This window comes from Carcharhinus amblyrhynchos, chromosome 9 (assembly GCF_965287045.1).
Source record: "Carcharhinus amblyrhynchos chromosome 9, sCarAmb.v2.hapA, whole genome shotgun sequence".
Lineage (NCBI taxonomy): Eukaryota > Metazoa > Chordata > Chondrichthyes > Carcharhiniformes > Carcharhinidae > Carcharhinus > Carcharhinus amblyrhynchos.
The window spans coordinates 53,568,713-53,595,315 of NC_137332.1; the positions used below are offsets into that span (position 1 = coordinate 53,568,713).

The 26,603-nt window shown below is 42.9% G+C and overlaps 1 protein-coding gene across 1 annotated transcript in view; it reads right to left on the reverse strand.

Annotated features, from left to right (window-relative positions):
* Positions 1-26,374, reverse strand: part of pde4dip (phosphodiesterase 4D interacting protein) — a 445,155-nt gene extending 418,781 nt beyond the window's left edge. Inside the window, exon 1 of the mRNA XM_080195665.1 lies at positions 26,263-26,374. Within this exon, the coding sequence (XP_080051791.1) occupies positions 26,263-26,312 (50 nt within the window). The 5' untranslated portion in view covers positions 26,313-26,374. The remainder of the gene's footprint in view (positions 1-26,262) is intronic.
* Between the last annotated feature and the right edge of the window lie 229 nt (positions 26,375-26,603).

Consider the following 26,603-nt stretch of genomic DNA (forward strand, 5'->3'; position numbering starts at 1 on the left):
CTGCATTTCATCCAGGTGAAAGGAGATGAATGAATCACAGTTACGTTTCAATTTTGTGCTTTCATTTTCTGCTTCTTTCTGAAGCCCCACTTCCTTCTTTGGTTGACTCTGCCTGCTGCTCTGGTACAAAACATCATCTGAAAATACCATAAAATCTCGCATGCACATCTCATATAACAATCTGACATTTAATGCAGTCTTGCAGAAAGTTTACTACTTAGTTGTAGCTCCTCTAAGCATCTACCACAACTTTTAACTATTTCTTACTTAAAGGCTGAGGCATATCCTCCCCGTCACGAACAAAGCTTTACTTTCATCTTGTACAAAAGTCACAATATATAAATACGAGGGAGTAATTAACTGAGCTGGCACTACATTTTTTGACAAGCAGAACTAAATCTCATAACACAGAGTAAATGGCACCTGCATTTTAAGTGCCACTTTGAATGCAATTATATCCTTTCTTAATTAGAGACCAAACTTCTACATAGTACTTCAAAAGTGGTTTCACTAATGCCCTGTAGCAAAGCTTCCCGAATTTAATCTTCCATTCCTCCTGCAATAAATGATAATGTTCCACTTGCCTTCCTAGTCACTTGCAGCACCTGTATATGAACTGTTTGTGATTCACGTATAAGAATCCAGATCCCTCAGTGCCACAGAATTCTCTCCATTTAGATAATATGCTGCTTATACATCTTCCCATATTACACTCCATCTGCGAACGGGCAGGAAGCTGGTTAATTTATTTAAATTTATTAAAACGTTCATTTTGATGTGATTAGCGAGCTCAGTGCTTAATTGTCCAGGCTTGCTTGCCTTTATGGTCTTGCTGAGAGAGGCTTGCTCTGACTAGGAAACCACCTGCTTCCCATGAACGAAGAACCGGAGGCCATTCAGGCCCCCCAGGGAAGTCAGGTGCAAGGCAGGGGTGCCACTTGGGCAGTGCCACCCTAGTATCTTGGCACTGCCAGCCTGGCACCTAGGCAATGCCCACTGGGCAGTGCTAGGAACGAGGCCAGTGGGTGGGGTGAATACAGGAGGAAGGGGTCCACTGCCATTCTGCATGGATTGGTGGGAGAGGGAGGGAATGGAGGCCCACTGCCACTCCGCAGCGATCGGTGGAGAAGGGCAGTGCAGTTGTGATCGACAGGGGAGAGTGGGAGTCCACAATCAGTCTGGGCAGTGGGGCGGGGGTTTGGTGGGTGCTGCATCTCAGGCTGAGGGCCCCCACAATTTTGGGGGAGAGGGGTACTTGAGGCAGCCTGCTGTAGCAGTGGCCTGACAGAACTCTGTCTGTCAAACCCCTGCTACTGTTAATGCACATGTGCAACATCAGAGATCTGCACATGCGCAATACCTCCCTCTACAGGCTGTTGGGCATGTTAAGTCAAGCCCCGAGGCTTCTACAGCAAGCAATGAACTCACTCAAAATCTTGCAGCCAGAGTGCGTAAGGCCTGAGAACACACCCAAACAACAGATCTGGAACTCTCCCAGTTCCACACCTGCCCGACACTTGGAAAAGATCTCATAAAATTCCACCCAGAATATCTGTTTGACATATTTCCTTAATTCCCATTGTTAATTCCCCAGACTCACTGGCCAGAATTGTTCGGTCATTCACGCCAACGGGATCCCATCGATGATGCGCCCCCACGGTGGGTGTCTGGGGGAATGGGGGAAAAGAAGGGTGCATTCAATGGGAATGAGCTTTGACAATGATGGAACCAGAAGATCCCACTACCAGCCAGTGGCTGGCTGCTTTTGACATCATGAAACATGAGGTGGTTGTGTGGAAAATCTCGCCCATTATCTAGAAAGCAAACTCTTCAGTTACGATTTTCCTTTTAAAATCTCTGCGGAAACCTTTACTGTTTGTTTTAATATTTCTAGCTAGCTTTCTCTCAAAATGTAATTTCTCCCTCCTTATTTCATTCTTCGCTGTTTTTATATTCTGTCTTAACTTCTGATCTGCTTTATTTCCCAATTAGTATTACCTTTAACTTCTTTAGTTAGCCATGGATGGTGCGTCCTTTACCTACAGTCTTTCTTTCTCAGTGGAATACATCTTTGCATCATCCTTAACTAATGAGAGGTGCTCCACCACTTTTTGCTGGCATCCTATGCTTCTGAAATACCATGTACCCTTGCATATTCAGGTCCCAGAGTTGTGATGTGAAATACATATGAAAAACGAGCTTGAGTCGAAGATGGTGTTTTTTGGGCATTTTTTTTTACACGTTCTTTCAGGACTTAGGAGAAGGCTAAGTACAGGACACCACCAAAAATGTAAAAAACACAGCATACAAATCAAAAAGTAATGATTTGGTGACACCTGTTATAACAAAAATTGTGCAGTGTATTCATATAATAAGGTGGAAATATTGTCAAACGGTATGTTTGGAGATTAGGATGAACAAGAGAGCAAAGTCCAGATTGGCACTAATTAAACTTAACACAAGAACATAAGAAATAGGAGCAGGAGTAGGCCATCTAGCCCCTTGAGCCTGCCCCGCTATTGAATAAGATCATGGCTGATCTGTCGTGACTCAGTTCCACACCCCTGCCCTCTCCCCATAACCCTTAATCCCCTTGCCTATCAAAAACCTATCAACCCGCATCTTAAAAATATTGAACGAGGCAGCCTCCACCACTTCAACAGGCAGAGAATTCCAGAGATTCACCACCCTTTGAGTGAAGAAGTTCCTCCTCAACTCCATTCTAAACCGCCCCCCCTTTATCTTGAGGCTGTGCCCTCTAGTCCTACTGTCCTTTCTGAGCGGGAAGAGTCTCTCCACCTCTATCCCATTCCATCCCATTCATCATCTTATATGTCTCAATGAGATCTCCCCTCATTCTTCTAAACTCTAACGAGTACAAGCCTAGTTTATTCAGCCTCTCCTCATAGTTCAACCCCCTCAACTCTGGTATCAGCCTAGTAAACCTTCTCTGCACTCCCTCCAAGGCCAAAATATCCTTGCGTAAGTACGGCGACCAAGATTGCACACAGTACTCCAGCTGCGGCCTCACCAGTGCCCTGTACAGCTACAGCAAGACCTCCCTACTTTTATATTCAATCCCCCTCACTATGAAGGCCAGCATCCCATTTGCCTTCCTGACCACCTGCTGCACCTGCAGGCTGGGTTTTTGCGACTCATGCACAAGGACCCCGAGGTCCCTCTGCACCATCGCCTGCTGCAGTTTTTCGCCACGGAAGTAATAGTCCTTCCTACCATTATTCCGACCAAAGTGGAACACCTCACATTTGCCAACATTAAATTCCATTTGCCAGTTCCTGGCCCATTCGCCCAGCCTATCTAGATCCCTCTGCAGACTCTCCACACCCTCCGCACAATTTGCCGTTCCACCAATCTTGGTGTCATCAGCAAATTTCGACACCATACACTCGGTTCCCTCCTCCAGATCATCTATATAAATGGTAAATAGCTGAGGCCCCAGCACCGACCCCTGGGGCACTCCACTAGTCACCAACCGCCAATCCGAATAGCACCCATTGACCCCCACTCTCTGCCTCCTATTTGACAGCCAATCCTCTATCCACGCTAACACCCTACCCCCAACTCCATGCCCCGTGACCTTCTGTAATAACCTCTTGTGAGGCACCTTATCAAACGCCTTCTGAAAATCAAGAAAGACCACATCCCCTGGCTCTCCTCTATCTACGACCCTAGACATATCCTCATAGAACTCCAATAAATTCGTCAGACATGACTTCCCCTTAACAAAACCGTGCTGCGTCTGCTCTATCAAACAATTCTCCTCAAGATGCCTCACTATTTTCTCCTTGATCATGGATTCTAACATTTTACCTACAACAGACGTTAAACTAACCAGTCTATAATTCCCTGCCTTTTGCCTGCCTCCCTTCTTAAACAACGGTGTAATATTAGCCGTTTTCCAATCTTCCGGCACTTCCCCGGAATCCAGCAACGTTTGGAAAATAATCACCAAGGCATCCACTATCACCTCTGCCATTTCTTTCAGAACCCTTGGATGCATTCCATCTGGTCCTGGGGACTTGTCCATAATCAGTCCCTCCAGTCTGTCGAGCACCGCCTCTCTAGTAACAATAATGTCATTGAGACCCTCCAGTCCTACCACCTTTCCATCGCTAACACCCGGCAAATTATTCACGTCCTCCTCCGTGAAGACCGAAACAAAAAAGTTATTCAACACCTCAGCCATTTCCCCATCCTCTACCACTAAGTCCCCCCTCTCATCCTCTAAGGGTCCAACGTTCACCCTACTTTCACCAAACTTTCTCAAAGATGACTGTCATATGGAATCTTCCACTCAAAAATATTCACAAAGTGGTTTATAGAGCTGTGAAGCAAGAAGTGGAGACTGAGCAAAAGGAGATATGATAGGGTGGCCAAATGTTTGATCAGAGACAGTTGCATCATTGGAGAAAATCACCAACATTTCGAGTGGTAAAGCCATAGAGAGATTTAAATACTAGGAACTAAGTTTTAAATGTGAAGCATTGGAAGAGCAGGAACCAATGTTAGTAAGGACAGGGCTGATGGCTGCACAAAATCTTGTGCAAGATAGGATTGACAGCAAAGTTTTTAATGAGTTAAAGCTTAAAGAGAGTGGAAGAAAGGAGGTTGGACAGAAAGTCTAGTATAGCATAGCCAAGGTAGCAAAAGAGGCAGATTGGCTGAGAAAAGAATGAAAACAGAGATAGAGTTGGAAGAATGTGGTCTTTGTGATGTAGAGTTTGGAGTTGGAAAAGTAACTTGGGGTTGAATAGAATATGAGGTTGAATACTGTATGGTTTACCTTGAGACACTGAATAGAGGGAGTACGCAATCAGTAGTGAGAGAATGATGTTTGTACCGGTGATGTAGGCCAATGTTTTTGCTATTCTCAGATAAAAGAAATCAAAGTTCACCGAATGTCACACAAGCATTCTGAGAGTAGAGATGGTGCAGAGCTAGAGCTGTGTGTCACCAGTGCACTTAGAGAAGATAATGCTATGTCTATCCATGATGTCAAGAAGCAAGGCATAAATGGAGAAGAGGGGAGGGGGTGGGGTAGGAGGCAAGAATTGAACTTCGGTGGTGCTGCTGAAGTGCAGAGTTGAAAAGAGAAATGAACATGCTCGGCAGTGCTAGTTGGAGGAAAATGTTGTAGTCAATAGTACCAAAATTGAAGCATGGGTTATGAAAAGCACAAAAGGAGCAGGAGTAGACAATTCAGCCACTTAAGCCTGATTCACCGTATAACATGATCATGGGTCTTTTGATGAGTGAGACAATAATACATAGGGATCATAGTCACAGAAAATATAACTCTTGACTTTGCATAGGGTTCATTTGGTGCAACAGTGGAATCAAGGGTAGGGGACAATGTTTGATCAGAGAGTCCCAAACAGGGATGACAGGAGCAACAGGCACAGATTTGGAAAGTGACAACAACATGTTCAAGGATTTTGGAGAAGAGAGAGAGAGAGATTGGAAATGGAATAGTAATTTTCAAAGACAGAGAGGTTGAAGTAAATTTTTGAACTGAATGGAGGATTAAACTGGTAGCTTTGAAAGGGAGGGGATTCAAGCTTGAGGAGGAATTGCTTCATTTAAAATGTTAGCTAAACTTGGAGGCAAGATGAAAAGCTGAGAAATCAACAGTTTAGTGGGAATTGCGTTAAAGAGCAGGAAGTTGGTCTGATAGACAAAAAGAAGAGGAAATAGATGAGAAATTGGAGACCAGTATGGGTTCAAACAAAGGTTATGTCATGCTGGGGGATAGGTTTGGCTTTGTCAGGTTAAAGAGAGGGAAGCAGTAGAGGCAAATGAATAGATTATCTCAAGCCTAGAGATAAAGCTTTCTATAATCCTGTAACTTGTTCTTAAAAATATCAGGGAATGGAAGATTAAGGAAGTGGTTGATAGTGAAGTAAATGGAGGAATTTTTTTTTTCTCCATTCTGGTTTCAAAGAAGAGGTGATAAAGGAAACTGAAGTCGAGTACACTTTTATGTGCTCCAGCCAGATCTGGTGATGGATGGCTAAGCCAATTATAGCCAGATAGGCTTCCAATTGGATCTGATGGACTTGAGGGAATTTGGGGGTAGGGGGTGGGTGGGGAGGTAGTGATCGTACCAGAAGAATGACTGGCATAGGAGACAGTGAAGGTTTTGCTGGGGTTCAGAATTAAAAGTGGAAATAGAAAAAGTAGATGAACAAATCAGCAACTGTAGAAATAGTATAGTAATTGAAAGGTCAAAGGCTAGAAAGTAATGAGAGTTCAAAAGTACAGTTAAAAGTGACTTAAGACAAAGTCTTTCTCCACTCTTTCCCTTCTCCCCCAACTTCCCCAAGGGCAGAGGCAAAAATAGAGGTGGAAAAGGGTACCAATCTGTGATCAGGCACCTAAACTCTGCTGGGGTTTTAGTGAGAGCAGTACATTAGTTGCAGCATTCCTCAGGAGACAGATTTCATGTGCTTGATCCTAACATTGACTCCTATCAGAAATTGTCAGTTTGTGAATGGGATCAGATGATGACAAGATTGGGTTGAATTATGAAAAAAGATTGTACGTATTCAGCTATGGGGAGAGGATGTTTCAGTTGTAATGTTATTGGACTAGTAATCCAGGGTCTCAGGCTAATGCTCTGGAGAATACTAATGCAATTAATTAAGAAATCTGGAATTGAAAGCAAGTTTCACTCACGATGAAGGGTCATCTAGATTTGAAACTTTGGCTCTACACTCTCTCCACAGATGCTGTCAGACCCTCCAGCAGTTTCCAGCATTTTTCTGTTTTTGTTTGAAAGTCTTCTTTAAGGGATAGAAATCTACAGTTCTTATCCAGTCTGTCCTAAATGCAACTATAGCACAGTAGTGTAGTTAACTCTTAACTGTCCTCTGTGGCAATTAGGGGGGTGGGGAGGGGGGGAAATAAATGCAGGGCTTGTCAGCGACATCCACATCCCATGGAAGAATAGAAATAAAACATGTTACGCTGACTCTGTACTTGAATAGCTTGTCAACACTCAATGGGGGTGATTTTCCAGCCCCACACAAGCAGAAATCCTGTTATGGCTGGAAACTCTCAGGATCTGGGATCTGAGAGAGAGAGATCTTCCCCTCCACCCTGCCGGTGACATCACCAGATTCACACCAAATGAGAGTGTGAATCTGATTACCATTTTACCATTCATTTAAATATATGTAAATATACAAAACCAGCTTAAGACCATATCTTCTGGGTATGTTACATGATCCCGACATGATGTAACGTTGGCAGGAGTCACTGGTACTCTGCAAAAACTGACATCAGGCATGATGACCACATCAGAGGCTCAGGAGGCCAGTGTAGCCCTTGGGTGGTTGGGGCAGGACCTACAAGAGGTGGGACCAACACAGGGCAGGGCCTTTAGGTGACCCCCATAGTGAGGTTTTGCTTCATATGGGAGGGTGTGATAGAGGTGGGAGCTCCAATGCCCAATAAACCTGATGCCAGTAATTGGGGGCTGGGGGGGTTGACCAATGCCAGTGATGGTTGGGATGGGAGGTCTTTTATGTGGTTTTGAGACTGGGGTGCCCCTTAAAAATGGCTTTCCACTCTCTGTGGAGCCGGGCTTGCTGACGTCTTTCGGCCCCACCCCTCATAATAATGGTGCAAAACACACCCCTACTTTAAAATGGCAAAGTATGGGAGGATCTGGATGGAAAGCTGTGAGTTTCCCTGAGGACAATCAGATTGGTTTCCAGTCTGAACCTGATACTTTGCCACTTTTTGGGAAAATTCTGCCTGCTGTCTAAACTCACATGTGAAAACTGACTCTTTGGAACAAGACATTTGCGTTTGCCTGATATAAATCTCTCTGAAGGGACATAGCTATCAGAAGCTATTTGTTGCTGCTACTGCATAGTTTACAAGGGAACAACGGTTCAATCCAATAGTTAAGCCATACTCAGGAGATGCATTTTGCTCTGTCATTGCAATCAAAACCATATGAAACATAACTTCCAAATTTTCCCATCTATATTTCAAAATTATATAAGCCGGCTGGGATTTTCTGGCTGTTCATGCCCTGCCACCATTGTAAGTGAGGATGGAGAATTTGGCGCTCGGCCAAATCTCAGTTCACTGCAGCGGGACCAGAAAGTGCCGCTGGCGTGAGCGGTCTGAAAATTCCGCCCAACTTGTACTAACGTGAAACAATGGATTTCGTGAAGGATTTGATAAGTTAAACTTGGTTGTCACAACTCAGTCAATATTTGATCATTCAATTTTCAATTTTATAGAAAGCAACTACCACACATATGTCCACACTTTTCTCCCTATATCCCTTAATGGATTTGTCTGATGCTACAGTATATATAAATGAGCACTGAATACCTTTGTGTACATTGATTAGATGGCAAATGTAAATCCATGGGCAGCATGGTGGTACAATGGTTAGCATTGCTGCCTCACAGCGCCAGGACCCCAGGTTCAATTCCAACCTTGTATCACTGTCTGTGTGGAGTCTGCACATTCTCCCTGTGTCTGCATGAGTTTTCTCTAGGTGCTCTGGTTTTCTTCCAAAGTCCAAAGATGTGCAGTTTAGGCTGATTGGCCATGCTAAATTGACCCTAGTGTCAGGGGTACTAGCAGGGTAAATGCATGGGATTACAGGAGAAGGGCCTGGGTGGGATTGTGGTCGGTACAGACTCGATGGGCCAAATGGCCTCCTTCTGTATTGTAGGGATTCTATGATTCTATGAAGTGATGGTAGACTTTCCAAACATAAAACATTACATATCCAAACCTAAAATATATACTTTTCAGAAACAGTCTATGGATGGTAATCAAGAGTAGCAATCCTGGCCTATCTCCTACCTCCTTCTATACCAGGGGGCCATAGGCTATTTGTAACACACCAACTCAGTACATACCCAGGATCAAACTTTCTTCTCTGTGTGGTTCATTTCCACAATAAGCGGTTAGCATGCCAGCTGTGCATAAGGACTGCGCCCCAACCTCAAAACCACGTTAAAGATGCCTCTCCCTCATCATCATTGGCTTTTCCCCCAACCAACTCCCAATGCTCCTCCCACACCCCCACTGCCCCCACCACATCCCTACTAATGCAATCTTCCTTTTCCTCTAAGCATGTATATTACCTACAAAAGCAAAATATTACAGATGCTGAAAATTTGAGATAAAAGCAGGAAATGCTGGATATAGTCTGAAGATCTGGCAGCATCTGTGGGGAGAGAAACTGTTAACATTTCATCAGGATTGAAAAAAAGTTAAAAATGTAACAGATCTTGAACAAGTGAAGGGAATGGGATTAGCAACAAGATCAAGAAAGTTTGTGTTAGGAGGGAAGGAGGAATTAAATAACAAAAGGCTTCACGTGAAAGGCTAAATATAGTGGTGATGAGACAAATAAAGAAATAAATGATCTGTCTAGAGGAACTAAAACAGAAAATGCTGGAAAATCTCCGCAGGTCTGACAGCATCTAGGAGAGAGAATAGAGCCAACACTGAGAGTCTGGGTGATCCTTCGTCAGAGCTCAGAGTATGTCCAGAAGTGGTGCAAATGGCAGGATCCTGAATAGCTGTCGCCTGAAAGAAAAGCAAATGAGAAAGAAAAGAGAGTAAAAAGACAAACGAAACAAATGAGAGTAAAGGTTATGATCTAAAATTGCTGAACTCAATGTTGAGTTCATAAGGCTGTAAGACATCTTGTTGAATGACAGCTATTGACAATGCTTGCAAAACTGTGCAGAGATGACCTATGGTTACCTATAAAATGTATCATCTTGGTATGAAGGAAAGCAGTTTTATATATTTATATAGTGTGTTGTTATATGCTCAGGTTTCTCTGAGGCACTTGATAACTAATGAATTAATTTTGAAATAAAGATGGTACGTGGAATCTTGTGTCCACGCCCATTGAGTGTTTGGTGACAAGGGACACTTAATCTGGCAGAGGATAGAGGGTGGGGACCCTGCTATCTTCCCATCTCCACCCCAAATAAGTCTGTGGCAGGAAAACCATCCAAGAATTTTCCCTGCCCGCTATCCATTGAGGCCCTTGGCAATTAATATCCACTTGAGGGTCGCATCGTGCCGGTGTTGGTATTAACCCAGTAACGGATGGAGATGCTCACTATGTAGGGAGCACAGCAAGCAATCCCATCTAGGGTTGTTTGAAGACTGCAGGAAAGAGTGGCCTTAATTTAAAGAAGCACAGTGCTTAACTGAGGGACCTAGCATTGGATAAAAAAGGGTGCGGCCTGCAGACAGCTACTGCTTCAAACCTGCCCAACCCTTGCTCCCAAACCTCCCCCAGCCACCGCCGCCCAGGACCTTACTCCTGCCATCACTCACTCTGGCCTGGGATCCAATAATGGTGCTAGGCCTCAGCTGGGTATCATATCAGTAGCAGCCACTGCCTTCCCAATTTACCATTTAATAAACCTGCCAACCTCTGATTGATCGGGAGCTCTCAGTGAACATGAGTTGCTCCCAGGGGATGACCTGCTGCTGGCTGTCAAATGCTTGAGTGGAGCAATATGCAGCAGAGCTTCCCAAAATAGGACGGTGCAGGCTCTCCCTGGCTTGAAAGCTGGCAGTCAAGCCTCCCATTGCTTCTACAAGGATCTATATGTTCAGTGTTATGATAGCGTTAGAAATGGTACGCTTGTGGTTAAGGTACTCAACTAGCAACACAGAGGTTATGAGTTCAAATTTCATCACAGCAAGTTGTGAATAGCTTCAGAAAACGGCTCTGAAAGCTGTTGGTTTGCTGTAAACATCCAACATACTCACTAATGTCCTTCAGATGAGGGAACCTATTACCGCTTCCTGCTTTGGCCTATCTGTGACTTTAGTCCCACAGGACATGGTTGACGCTCAATATCCTCAGCCCCATCCCCCGGCTGCTCAAGGCTGAAAACGAATTTTTTTTTAAGCATGTGTTAACTATGATATATGTACAATTTTAAATGTGTGGTGGTGTAACCCTTAATTCTCCCTTGTTGCCCGTAAAACTGCAATGAATCTTCTGTTCATGATGCACAGGAAGCAATTAGAGAAAGTGTTCACATTGCTTCTGGTCAGGAAAGCCACATTATGATAATGGGTTTAAAATGCACTATAACCTCATTTATTACTGTAAGGCTGCCAAAGTGCAATAAGTGTCAGTTAATTTCATGAAAATTACCTTCTTTGGTCAAGGTAATTTATCCTTGGCTTTGAAAAAAAGTTCGACTCCATTTGGCTGTTTTGGTGCTCTATAAAATGAGGATTGTCTAGGAGCAGGGATATTTTTTCAATTTTAGCACCCACAGCAGTCATTTTAAAATCCGCCTGCTGCTACCACAAATCGCCAATTCGGACCTAAACTGCTCAAGATACTCTAACTATTAAAACAAATGATCAGATAACTATGCGGACCACTTGCCCACATTCTCTATTTGAGCTGTCAGTAGGCAAGAATTCCTGTGGATTTTTAAAAGTGCCTTCAAGTGTCAGCACTGCCAGATGCAACGCAGCATAAAATGTCTCTCTGTCCTGTCCCAACAGCATGCTTTAAATCAAACTGCTGAACTGACCCCTGGCCCCCTGCACTGGTGTGGATTCTTATTTTCCAGCTAAGCCATTGTTATAGTCACTTCTAATGAGACTAAGGAACAATTTAGTGTTCTGAATAAACAGTAGCCTCTTCCTTATGCTGTTCATAAATTCATAAGATATAGGAGTAGAATTAGGCTATTTGGCCCATCAAGTCTGCTCTGCCATTCGATCATGGCTGATAGGTTCCTCATCCCCATTTTCCTGCCTTCCCCCTATAACCCTTCAACCCATTACCAATTAAAAATCTGTCTAACTCCCCCCTAAATGTACTCACTGTCCCAGCATCCACTGCACTTTGGGGCAGCGAATTCCACAGATTCACAACCCTTTGGGAGAAGTAGTTTCTCCTCAACTCTGTTTTAAATTTGCTACGCCTTATCCCAAGACTATGACCTCTCGTCCTAGAGTGCCCCACAAGAGGAAGCATCCACTCCAGTGTTGATTCATGTCTGGAGAGAACAGGTTTGAAACCAAGAAAAATGATTTCTATTAGGGCCCTCGCTGTTAGCTCAGAGAGCAAATGAAGTACGGATATCAACTGCAATGTTAGCCCAACAATGGTTTGTCCACTCTCCATTATTTCAGTAAAGGTTAAGAACTTGAAGGAATTAACAATAGGTCTGATAGTGCTCTGTGTAAGGAACTACAAATTTGATCTGTCATGTGCAGGCAGCTTATGGCTTATTTTAAAAATAAGGTTGGGAAGCAAACTCAAAGTCCTAAATGGTAAAGATGAGAAGGGACTAGAAAATTACTTTCAGTGCAAGAGTACATAAGTATAAAGCCAAAAATGCATTTAAAACGTCTTAGAAAAAAATAACTTTACTCAAAGGTCGATAAGTAGTTGGAATAACTTAGGAGGTGACGAAGTAGAATCAAAGAGGTTAGGTAAGTTTAAGATGGTTAAGTGAGCTTAAATATTAGCAGGCTAACATCAAAGAGCTGCATCTCCTTTTCTCTTCCCTGAGTTTTATTATTTTCTAATCATTTTTTACTTATCTGTGTGGGAATGGTACAAAACCCAGGCCCCAAAGAAAGTATGCCAACTTACAGGAAGATCGAGTCCTCTTCCTTTACAATTGTATTCATTTTTTGTCATTAGTTTGTGATTAAAAGGTATTTTACACCCATCCACAGCAAAATGGCTACAGATGGGGTTTCACAGAGCTGTCTCACATTGTGAATCGCCTCAGTAAATTGCAACTTCTCAATATGATTTTATATTATGTCAGTAAATCGTAAAAGTTAACAAAATACACACAGTGATAGAATATTTATTGCTTCTTAAAACTGCTACGACAGATCAAAGAACCAGAAGTGACTGTTAGTTTTCATCTGGAGGTCATAGAACTAAAATTAGTTTTAAAAACTTTCAACCCACATTAACCAAAATTTCACACTTCCGCAATGATGGCTGCTCTTATTTTTTAGTGCTACATTTTGTTGACAGTTCTGTCTAGACTAGTTATAAAAGTTACCTGTTTTTGGATAAGTGTTTACTACTATAATTTATTATTTACTTGGGCAGTATAACACCAACGTGGAACCCGACAGCTACCGGCAGGAACCCCAAATTGCTTTGAAAATCATTTAATTGGAACCAGCCTTGATCTGTTTATTTAGCAATGACGAGCTGGCCCCTTGTGCTGTTTGCAATAAATGCCCTCACATCACACAGCTGTTAAAAAGTATTTATTTGAAAGCAATGCTCTCAGACCAAGGTTTTACATTCTCTTGAAATGGCCTATTAATGGTTGGCAACAAGGTTCCCTCTAAGGCGCACGGCTGGTTCCTATGCAGGTTGTCAGCCCATTAAGTTGCTGTGTGTACACAGGGGTGCACAACAATTTAAAGGGCCCATGCACTAAAACGAATCACCAGGCACTGAAAGAAAAAAACTGCAGCGTATACTGATTGGCAGTGCTTCCTTTTTGCTCCATTTCCATCTTCCACCCTATTCAACAACAGAAATTAAAGCATTTGGGGCATTATTTTATTCAACAAGACAATTCCATTAGCAGAACGAATCTCCATCAAATTTATGTTGTGAGAAACACAGAGCCCAGAATTAACAATTATTCATTTCATTTTCATGAGGGATGGGAACCTGAGCAGAAAGATATGAGAGAGGGAAATAAAGATAGAAATGAAAGAAAAATAGTAAACGTGAAAGGCAGAAGAAACAAGGGCTTGCAGCAAATAGGGTCAAAGAACAAAAAACTGTGACTGAGATATTCTGCTCCCGTTAGTGTCAGACCGGTTCAGCAATGGGAACAGAAAATATTGTGAAAACTGCAAAGTTTCATTTTATGTCAACGTAATCATGTAATGTGATTGTTGCCTCCCTCCATCAGTGACGGAGTGTGTTTCTGATATAACAGACTAATGTCTGATGACACCACCATCGTGGTTCGGACCTCAAATAACGATGAGACAGAGTACAGGAAACAGATTGAGAATCTGGTGAACTGGTGCAATGACAATAATCTCTCGCTCAATGTCAGCAAAACGAAGGAGATGGTCTTTGACTTCAGGAAGCGTAATGGAAGACATGCCCCTGTCAACATCAACAGGGATGAAATGGAGATGGTTGAGAGCTTCAATGTTATAGGTGTTGAGATCATCAACAAACTGTCTTGGTCCTCCCACATTGATGCTTTAGTTAACCAATGCCTCTACTTTCTCAGGAGGCTAAGGAAATTTGGCATGCCTGTTACAACTCTCACCAACTTTTACAGATGCATAGCAGAAAGCATTCTTTCTGGTTGTATCACAGTTTGATATGGCTCCTCTCTGTCCAAGACTACACAAAATTACAAAAGATCATGAATGAAGCACAGCCCATCATGCAAACCAGCCTCCCAACCACTGACTCTGTCTACACTTCCTGCTCTTCGGAAAAGCAGCCAGCATAATCCAAGGACCCCCAGTACCCCAGACATACTCTCTTCTACCTTTTTCCATTGGAAAAAAGAGACAAAAGTTTGAGGTCACGTATTAGCCAAGTCAAGAACAGCTTCTTTCCTATTTCCATCAGACTTTTGAATGGATCTACTTCACATTAAATTGATCTTCCTCTACGCTCTAGCTATGACTCTAACACTACACTCTCCCCTTTTCTTCTCTATGTAGGGTATGATTTGTCTGTATAGTGTGCAAGAAACAATACATTTCACTGTGTACTAATGCATGTGACAATAGTAAATCAAATCAGATAAAAAAACAGATAAGACATCACTGACAACAAAGTGTGAGACAAGGCCGTTATCACAGCACAGAATAGCATGCTGAATGATCATCACCTAAGTGAATAATGTATAAATCACCAAGCTTTAGGAAGTAATGTTCACTAAGAACAAAGGAAATTATAGAATGGTAAATCAGAAATCAGGGTTCATGCAGAGACATTACTGGAAAAGAAATATTTACAAAGTAGTTCTATCATATATATTGCACCAGTATTCAGCACATTATACATATTGTGTAAATGATACACAAGCATGCAGATCATTCATTAGCCAGCCATTGCCTGTCTGCAGGCTAATCCCTTGGCAGCCAGCTATGGTCTAGAATTTCTGATATGGATATCAAAATGAATCACCAAAAATAAACTCACTGCTCATCTTTTTGTTGATCTTACACATGCATAACCAATCTACCAATGCCAGCATTTTGTACGTTAGCTCTGATCAAAATTAATAGGTGGACTAATTGGAAGCTGGCTAACTTATTTGTTAGATTAATGCTTGCAAAGATGTTTTGTAAGATATCTTGTTGTGTGCATTACAGCAGAGCTCCCCAGTAAGCATGACATTTAAGTGCAGGGAATTCCCTGGATAATGAACACTTAGCACATGTTATTAAGGATACAAGAAACCCCTAAAGGGGTGGGGGTGGTCAATAAACCACAGTATCACTTTCCCCTGGCTTTGTAAGTCTGTATTCACATCAATATCAGTTCTTTTTCTTCCTTTTGTCTGATATTTTGCGGTATTTATTAACAACAGTAATCCTCCTATTATATGTATGTACCTTTCAGAAACTCCTATTCAGAAAAAAATACACACTGCAGAATAATTTAATGTCATTATGATTATTATTCACTTTCTTATCTTTGTTCTTTTCTCTCATGTATTTTGCAGAACGTAAGCGAGGATAGAACTGATCAGTAGGAAGAAGAAATATACTTGAAGCAATAATCTGCACATGTTGGATATCTACATTCGAAAAGGAACTGGAAACACAGCATTGTCAGACAGCACCTATAGACTGGACAGATGCTTAAAAACCTTGGGCATGGACATTTCGAAACACCAAAAATATTAACCAAGCTGGTCTCTCCACTGAGGCTCTATGAGTTGTTAAGAAATTTCAGCATTTACTGTTTCTATGTAATACCCTAGCCTAAAGACTGTGATCATTCCCAGCATTTACTCCACAATAAAAGTCCTTTGTAGCTTATGCAGTATCCTCAAATTTAGGTACCTGCAGAAATTTGTCACGATCCTACACCCACTTCATAATGACCCAAAGTGGCTTATCAGCCATCTCAATGTACCACTTGCAGCCATCAGCCCAGATACAGTACTGGCTTTGGAGACTAGCTGTGTTGGGATCAACATATGGCAAGTCATTTGGACATGAGTAGCATGCAGCCAGGCTGGGGTAAAGGATGGTTTATTTGCTAGCTCACGATAGGGCAAGATGAAACTGAGCACTGAGATAAGGACCCTAATGGTGCAGCATACAGCAGTGCAGTGAATGGGCATATACACTAAAATGCAGGATATATTGGCTGGTCTGGTGAACAGCCTTTTGTCACTGTCAAGGTGCATGAAAGAGTCTGGCTCCAACATGACAGAGGGCATGACACAGAGCTTGTCCTCCCCTTTGTCTCTGCTCCATCTTCCAGCAGTGCTGCAGACCCAGAGACACTGCAACACCCATATCGATTGCATCCTTTGTATGGCTAGATCACCTATTATTCTGCTCTACCAATCAGCCCCATGAAGATGCAGCAGTGTATTCTGGCAATTCCAGAAATTCACAGAAAATACGGGGGTGGGGGGTGGGGCACAGTGGTTAGCACTGCTGCCTCACAAGGGCAGGGATTCAATTCTGGCCTCAGATAACTATCTATGTGGCGTTTGCATGTTCTCCCTGTGTCTACGTAGGTTTCCTCCGGGTGCTCCAGTTTCCTCCCACACTCCAAAGATGTGAGGGTTAGGTTGACTGATCATACTAAATTGCCCCTTAGTGTGAGGGGCATTAGCAGTATAAATACGTGGAGTTGCGGAGATAGGGCCTGGGTGGTACTGTTATTGGCGCATTCGATAGGCCAAATGGCGTCCTTCTGCCCTGTAGGGATTCTATTATATCCAAAAACACTGCAGAAAAACAATTATTTTACCACAATCAGGGTGCCTGGCCCTTTAAAAACACTACTGCAGGGTCCATCTTGTAACTTCTTGAGTAAATAATAAAGATGTTGCCTGGACTTTCATTACCCAAATTTGCAATAGCTGGTTAGGCTGTTTGATGTCAGGATAGAGCTGATTTAAAGTCTTCCTGATGCATGGAGAGAATACACTTACGTACACTCATATCCTTGCACAGCGCCACACAGGAAGCAACCAGAAGTGCGTGGGGCACATGGAGACTGGCACAAGACTGCCACAGCTTTGCTGCTACATGAGGCAATTTTTCACCCAAAGGATTCGGTTAATGTGCAAAACAGATATAGAAAGGTGGCAACATCAATAATAAGTAATTAATAAAAAATAATTTTTGTTGGGAAAGTGTGCCACACGATAGCATTCTTTCATTTGAAACACTTGGCATCCAATTACCATATCTTAGCACAGCTTAATTTCTTTTGACTTCCATCTTTGAGGTAAGCAGCTGTCGTAACCCAGCTGATCAAGTCATTTCTCTAGGGTCCTAAAGGCCTCTGATTATGAATGATTTATCTGAGTGAAATGTCCCATGTGTTTGCACTTGGCAATTTGCACATTCAGGCCTTAAAGTTATTACCAGTGCTAAGAAAAATTGAGTAGACCAGGGCAGATATAAATGGCCTATGCCTGAATTTCCTTCATCTTTTGTTTTCCTATCTATTGTTTCTTGCACTGGAATGTTTCTTGGATCATTATAATAACTTACAGCCACCACCTCAGATAACGGCCCTTCACATACCTTGGAAGCTAATGTGGGTCAAGAGGCTAAAGAGCCATGCACATGAATATCTTACAAACATAATGGTTCAATAATAGTACAAAATTACACACAGAATTCTAATCCTAGCAAAACAGATATTTTTGTGCGTCCTTTTTTGTGATTAAGAAGATTTTGTTTTACAATTTATTCTGACTGAAACTTACCTGTTCTTCATTTTCTTTATGTTTCAATGTATTTTTACAGCTTCAGAATGAGTCACATTAAAAACCATAAAAGCTCCATGATTGCATGCTCTTAAACATACATAAAAGATGCCTTGAAATTTTAATACTTAATATAGGGTGAGCCCTGCACTTTTCTTGGGTCTTGGTTATTTATGCTGATTCCCATTTGCTTATTTCAATTACTGTATGTTAATGACATTGACAGTAAACTCAGATGTGAATTAATACAGGCAAAATAGGTACAGTTTCAGGTCTAACTTTTGAATTAGACTCCGACGGAAATTTCACCCCACAGTCTACATCAGATTTAAGAGAGAGCAATATTTAACACATGGGACATTTCACTCAGATAAATCATTCAAGTGTGATTGTGAAATGATCTGGCAGCATGTCCAGTAATTTTTCCAATTTTGAAACTGGTCCCATGGAGGCACACTGTTCTATAAGGACTCACAGTTCTCCAGAAGTTTGCCGGAGTTACATTTTTCACATGCAGCAAGGTAGTGACTGCTATAAGGCTGCTCAGACATGGCGGTTGTTACATAGAACATAGAACATAGAACATTACAGCGCAGAACAGGCCCTTTGGCCCACAATGTTGCACCGACCAGTTAAAAAGCAATGACCCTCTAACCTAAACCAAACCCCTTCCATCCATAAACCTATCCACGGATCTCTTAAACGCCCCCAAACTAGGCGCATTTACAACTGCAGCAGGCAGGGCATTCCAATCCCTCACCACCCTCTGGGTAAAGAACCTACCCCTGACATCCGTCCTATAACTACCACCCCTTAATTTAAAGCTAAGCCCCCTCGTGCTAGCTTTCTCCATCCGAGGAAAAAGGCTATCACTGTCCACCCTATCTAAACCTCTAATCATCTTATATGTTTCAATAAGGTCCCCTCTTAGCCGCCTTCTTTCTAACGAAAACAACCTCAAATCCCTCAGTCTCTCCTTATAGGACCTCCCCTCCATACCAGGCAACATCCTGGTAAACCTCCTCTGCACCCTCTCCAAAGCCTCCACATCCTTCCTATAATGTGGAGACCAGAACTGCACACAATACTCCAAGTGCGGCCGCACCAGAGTTTTGTACAGTTGCAACATGACGCTGCGGCTCCTAAATTCAATCCCCCTACCAATAAACACCAAGACACCGTATGCCTTCCTAACAACCCTATCTACTTGATTCCCAACTTTCAGGGATCTATGTACACATACACCTAGATCCCTCTGTTCATCCACACTATTCAGAGTCCTACCGTTAGCCCTATACTCTACACATCTGTTATTCCCGCCAAAGTGAATTACCTCACACTTTTACACCTTTGTTCTTCACCTGACAACCACTAAAGTGAACTATTCCCCTCTCTGAGGCCAATTGTAGCACATACACACACCCCCAACCCACCCAATTGCTGCAGTTGAATCTGGAACCAGCAAACTCAATACAAAACAGGAAACAGAAGCTAGTATTTTGCAGTGTTTTACTCAGTATCAAATCACATCATACACTCACCATCCGACAAATTGTGCAACTTTGTTAGTGTTACTTTGGATAAATGTATGACTAAAATTGTCTCACAGATAATGTCTAAATTTGTGTCAGGACAATAAATAGTCTCACAACACTAGGTTAAAGTCTAACAGGTTTATTTGGTAGCATGAGCTTTCAGAGCATTGCCCCTTCATCAGGTGATGAAGGGGCAACACTCCGAGAGCTCGTACCACCAGATAAACCTGTTGGACTGTAACCTGGTATTGTGAGACTACTTACTGTGCTTACCACAGTCCAATGCCGGCAACTCCACATCATGTGTATAAGGAATTGACCCCTCATGCATTCAGCAACTTTACTTACAATTCCCAATATAATCATATAGAAAATATGGACGGAATTTTGCACAACACAGCATGCTGCTTGAGGTGAGAAAAGTAGCGTGCAAGTTTTCTCTACAGATGCAATGAGAAAATCCTCTCCATCCATCATCCATGGATACGGAAACAGCCCCCCACCCTCAACCACTGGGGCAACCCACTCCTCTACATGTAATGGGAACTCCCTCAATGGAGTTCCAAAGAGGTTTTGCCCCTGTCCCTGCCCCAGCAATGCCACCTTGGCATACTGTAAGGCTGCCATTGCCAGGGTGGCACTGCCCAGGTGTTTCTGCTCCCCCCCCCAACCCCATGGGGCTATACATACCTTTGCGCCCCCAATGGGTTCCCTCAACAGTTTCACATTTTGCAAAAGCAGTTAAAATCTTTGCTGGCAGGGAATTCTTTATGTGGGGGGTAACAAATGACGGGGAAGCCCTTTCAGTGTATTTAAATTTATTTAAATATGAACAAACCTCATTACAGAACATAAGAGGTGGGGAAAATCAGAAAATGAGAATTCACCAGCAAGAACTCATTTTCCAATTCTCATGAGATTATTGCGCTCATGTCACCATTTGTACTCATGGCGAACACAAGCGCAAAATGGGCCTCCAAGTCAGAAAAATATTTTCCTCTGAGTCACATGATTAGTTGAGCCCTCAGTGTTGATGTGAAAGGATCACCAACTACACAACTTAGTTAGTTTCAGTTAATGTCATTCAGAGGCACCTTCAATGGAAACAGAGTCTCTAACCCTTGGAAAGTACGCAATAGTTTTGATTCCTTTGTGGACTATACATTCATCTCTCCGAGGCCAGTTTAATGATCTATCTTTTATAATGAGGAATGTTTCCTATGGCAGAGATATAACTTATTTTGGGGTGATCAACTTAGGCCCAGATTTTGATTCCTGAGTTTGGAGCATAGAGACAGAAGAGTTCTAAGTGTCTGTCGCAGACTTTACTATATTGTAAAAAAAAACTCATTCATAAAAACCCATTTATTACATTTACATTACTTCAACTAAATAAAGCCTGATAACAGCAGATATCTAATTTAAATGCAGAATTATTTTTTCAACAAGCATTGGAATTCGTAGCCCCACATAGTATCACAGAATCAAAGAATCCCTACAGTACAGAAGGAGGCCATTCAGACCATCCAGCCTGCACTGACAACAATCCCACCTAGGCCCTATCCACGTAACCCCAAGTATATTTACCCTTCTAGTCCCCCTGATACTAAGTGGCAATTTAGCATGGCCAATCCACCCAACCCGCACTACTTTGGACTGGGAGAGGAAACTGGAGCACCTGGAGGAAATTCAAGCAGTCATAGGGAGAACGTGCAGTGACCGTAGGCTGGAATCAAACCCGGGTCGCTGGCACTGTGAGGCAACAGTTCTAACCCCCATGCCACTATGCTGCCCACATGGAAGAGCTTAACACTTGTAGCCATCGGTCAAATTATGAAATGGCAAGCATCCTTCTGTGATAATGAATGGTTGTGGGATCAGTCATGTAGCACTAATTAAGCATCAAAAGTTTATGTCAACAGAAAGAAAAAAAAGCAAGCAACTATTTCTTTAACACTCCTGAATTTTTTTTCAAAGATTTATAGACAGGACTTTTAAATGCCTTGACAGCTTTCTTTGAAAGGTGCTTTTGACAGGTTCCCTTCACATCTGCTACTGACAACTGATTTTGACAGGTGTTTTGACAGTTCCAGCAAGCTTGACAGTAATGAGTTTATGTAATCTTTACACACGTTGGGCTGTTACCTCCAATTGAGTGGCAATTGAGTCAGATTGCCACTCTGCTTGAAGGTTCTCACCTTGAAACCAAGGTGACCATCTCGCCCAACCTTCTGATTTAGGTGGGACAAGATCTGAACAGTGCAGTGTATCCTCGAGGCCCAGCATCAAGGGTGGTATATTTGCAAACAATAAGTCAAATCTTTTTTTAACCACATGAGCCAAGATAAATTTAAAGGTTTTTGACAAGGTAGGGACAGGGAGAAGCTAAGTGTATAAGGTAAGTGGGTAGGTTGCAAGGGATGGGGAGTGTTGAGTCATCAGGCTGGGTCGAGCCTTGGAGGTGTTGGGCCTGTAGGATGGGGGTTAGGCCCCTGGGTGGGTTGGGCAACAACTCAAAGGGGTCAGGTCATGTTGGGTCTCCTGGCAGGATGGGCAGGAATTAGGCTGCATTATGGGCATGGGGCATCAGCTCAGGTTGGGCCAAGCTTGGGAGGTAGCTGTGGGTGGGAAGGTGGGTGTGAGACTCTGGCAACTGGGGGGGAGTGAGGGGGGCAGTGGGACGCATCATGTCTGTTGGGGGTGGAGCCACAGGAGAGGCCCTGTGGGTATGTGGAGTCCTGTGATGGGGAGGGGGGGGGTCTCATGCTGGGGTGGGAGAAATATTGTGGGAGGGACGGGTTTAGAAGTGGAGGGGGGGGGTGTCTCCTGTGGATTTGGCAGGGCTGGGGGGCAGTCCCTTGTTGGGTAGGAATGGGACTGTCCAATAGTTACACAAAAGTTAGAATTGGTTTGAATGCTTCTAGGTAACAACTGATGTAAGACAGCTAAAACTATCCAAAGTTTGAGATTTGAATCACATTTTCAGATGGTTCCCAAAGCAGAGCATTCGCCCATTGGAAGTTTGCACTTCCCAGGCAACTGCCATGTAAGCTTTACCTGGGGATATCAGTGGGGGATCCCCAGTGCATCTATGGGGTGTTCCCCCAAGTACGACACCCTGAGCTCAGAAGTTATGACCCATTCCCTCTCCAAAAGGAGACCTAATCTTCACCAAGGTACCCCGAGACCAACTCCAAAGTTTTGTCTACAAATGGATATTGGTGAAAATCTCGCTCTTAATTTTTTATCTGAATTTTTGCATTAAAAATCCTATAAGCAGTTAAAATACTAGTTTCTTATAAAGTTTATTTATTAGTCACAAGTAGGCTTACATTAATGCTGCAATGAAGTTACTATGAAAATCCCCTAGTCGCCACACTCCAGCACTTGTTTGGGTACACTGAGGGAGAACTTAGCTTGGCTAATGCACCTAATCAGCACATTTTTCGGATTGCGAGAGGAAACTAGAGCACCCGGAGGAAATCCATGTAGACACAGGGAGAACATGCAAACTGCACACTGGCAATGCCACCATGCCACCTCCTTGGCAGCTGAGCAATTAAAAGTCATTTTCTATAATCAGTCACCTGCCCTTTCTATAGATTCCATTTTATGAGAACATACACCCTACATTTATAAACACCTGATATGTCAAGATTTGTAGAAGTCCTTCATGGAGAGAATTCCTTTTTGAAGTGTTTTTATGGTATACATAGACTTTCAGAAAGTCTTTGACAAAGCTCTACTTGGAGAAAATTGTAGTGTATAGAATCAGATGGAGTGGCACAGTGGTTAGCACTGCTGCTTCACAGTGCCAGGGATCCAGATTCGATTCCTGGCTTGGGCCACTGTCTATGTCAAGTTTGCACATTCTCTCTGGGTCTGCGTGGGTTTCTTCTACTTGCTCTGGTTTCCTCCCACAGTCCAAAGACGTGCTGATTAGGTTAATTGGCCCTGCTAAATTCTCCTTCAGTGTACCCAAACAGGCACCAGAGTGTGGCAATTAGGGGATTTTCACAGAACCTTCATTGCAGTGTGAATGTAAGCCTACTTGTTCAATTTCATGCAACATTAAAAGCAGAACAAAAATGGATAAGGTATTAAATATGTTCATATAGTGCATCAATACAAATACAGACTGGTTGGGCTGAATTATGTTACTCCTAAGTTATTGATTTATTGATTTTAATCAAAATGAAAGTCAGGCTGGCACCCAATCCACAATGTCAGTATAATGCTGGTGCACAAAATCTACTCCATTATGTTACCTTGCCTAAAATTTCCAATGCTGGTAATTCTCATGGGTGGAAGTGAATTTTAAAAGTTAAAACTTAATCTAAATATTTCCTGAAATTGAAAGCAGGATAGTGGTAGGGTAGCGTATTTCCAGTGACAATTTGCAGATGAGCCAATTGTTAACACTGTGATGGATTATTGCTTTAATCAAATACAGATTGAATTATTTAAGTGGGATGGCTTCCATGCTGAGAAAAACAAAGAAATAAATATTTATCAGTCCTGGCTGAACGTGTTTAAGTTAAAGCAGTCAGCTTTCCTTCTACTGGTGAAAGCACAAAATTTTATTGGCAAGGCATCAAGTTTTTCTGCTCTCCTGGCTAGGATTTTATGTAGAGACGGTGGTCCCACTCACAAGACTGCCTCCACTAGGCCTGGAACCCACCACTGAATTTCATGCTGTTTAGGCAATTAGTTACCTGAAGTCATGGCCTTGCCACTGTGAAGCAGGATGAAGCAGAACTGCTGGCCTTCAGTTCCAGGAAAGCAACTAGGAATAGCGGCCACTGTTGAGATTGCAGCAGGCCCTGGACCAACGACCATTGAGGAGACCTGGAATAAAGGTCAATGGAGTTTGGGATGACTGGGAACAATCAGGCAGGCCTGCTTGATTGGGTATGTCAATCAGAAGGAGTGGCTCTTGCCACATGGTGGCCTTCTGTGGGCCAGAGCATGCCCAGTCAGGAGGGACTCAGGAAGGCCACCAGGTTTTACTGAAAGGTGCTCATCTGCCAGTGGTACAATACCAGCAGTGGTGTGAATGGGCCTTTATGTGGCCATGAATTGACCTCAGATCTAAGGGTGGGCTGTCCACCTACCAACTACCCCGTCGCTGATAAAATACCAGCAGAGGTGGGAAGTTCGTGGGCAGAGCAACCACTTCAATTCTACTCTATTTTATGTTCTCTCACCTTCCAACCTAACTCTAAAGATGGGGTCTAATACTCCAGCTTCTGTTATCTATAGCATCCTCACAATATTCTGCCTAGGTATATCATAAAGTATTGAGACCAACTAAATGGTAAAAAAAATTCTTATGGTAATAGCAAGTACTTTTGTAGTTGATTAGAGGAAATGACGAGCCAAGAAGCCAATCTCAAGCCAAATTGAGGTATCGCCTTGAGTGATACACTCAGACCTAAATAAATATTTGGCCCCTTATTCTGAGGCTATGGCCTCTGTGTTTTAGTTTCCCTGCTCAGCAGAAACAATCTCTCAGCACCTATCAGCAGAGATTGCCTCTCATTATTCTACTCCCTGAGTATAAATCACCGTGGTGCACATGCTATTCTTTGGTGTCAGACTGCTCCCTCTTAAAAGCAAGTGTTGAGTTGAGTGCAGGGTTTGCATGGAACAACTATATGTTATACTGGTCATTTCTGAAGCATTGAAATCAGAATTCATCCTGCAATCTCCTTTTCTGCCTCCCCGTGTCTTTAAAATTGCGTGATTCTTTTTATCAATTTTCCTCTCCCCCCATCTCCAGGCTTGACATTATTTCATCACTGGACTTTCTTTTCCTTTACTCTTTTAAACTTGGTAAACGCCTTCCCCATGAATGCTGGTTCTTTACCTGAATTTGTCAACAAAATGTCTCATACATTGAAACTAGATTTCAAGATACACTACTGATCTCACTAAGGCTGATTGCCTTTAAAAGATTTAACTTTGAATACGACCCAACAAATTGCTTTATTCAATAAAACATACTTTTTTGTCCTGCTTTAATAGCTCAGGTAAAACTGGATAAATTTAAAAATCTATAGGAATAGTACCCCCAGGTTTTCTTCCAGGTATAACACACTAAACAAAGCCTTCACTGGGGTGACACATCTCCTTTTTAAGGCCTGTGAATGTTAGTTTGTAAAGAATAATAGTGCCAAATATTAATGATATTACTTATTGAGAACGCCCCTTAACTGCTTCAGGTGCTCATCTTCGATTTGACCTGCAATAACATTCTATTACAAATTAATTTAGATTCCCTCTGGCCCTTCCATCATATTCTAGCGACTTGGAGGCAGAAATGATCGTATGTGGTCTTGAGTGATGACAAGTGAACTGAGTGCTGATCAGTTTAACAGAGACACCTTTCATTAGTAGGCAGTTGCATGTCATACACATATATTTAAATAAAAATTGTGCCAGGGGGCTTTAGGACCCAGAGGTAATCATTCAGATAAGACTTTTTGGAGACAAGCTGCCGCATGTAACCTCCTGGAGACAGAGAGAGAGAAATCCTGCATTGGAACAAATAGCCGAGGGCTGCAGCAAAACCTTCGAACGGTCGCCGAAACCACGATTCGGAAATCCGACTTACCGGGAAACGTGGTCATCAACTCCAGTGACCCATCAGTCAACAGGGACTGGATGGAGAGAGGCCGTCCAGTCCCAGCCGATTCGCAATATCAGATATTCCGGCTGGCCCTAATTCAAGGGAATGTGCCTACCTTCCTGCGCTGCATTTCCAAGTTTGGTCCTTTTCCCGACCCCAATCCATTCCCCGGGATGTGTCTGTGCGGAATGGTTTGCGGCGACATCCAGAGAACCGGGGAATGGGGGGGATGGCGTTAATCCGTCGGGTAGCTGAGATGAGACTGCATGGCTGGTCCCTGGCAGGGACAGGATGATACAGTGTGTGTGTGTGTGTGCAGCTCTCAGCGCGGCTGATCAGAGAGGCGGCGCGCGCGCACACACAGACCTCTGTCTCTCACGCTCCAGCCTCCCCGCTGCTAATTAGACAGAGCAGCTGTTTGCCAGGGAATGACTTGGCCAGGTAGCCTCTGACACA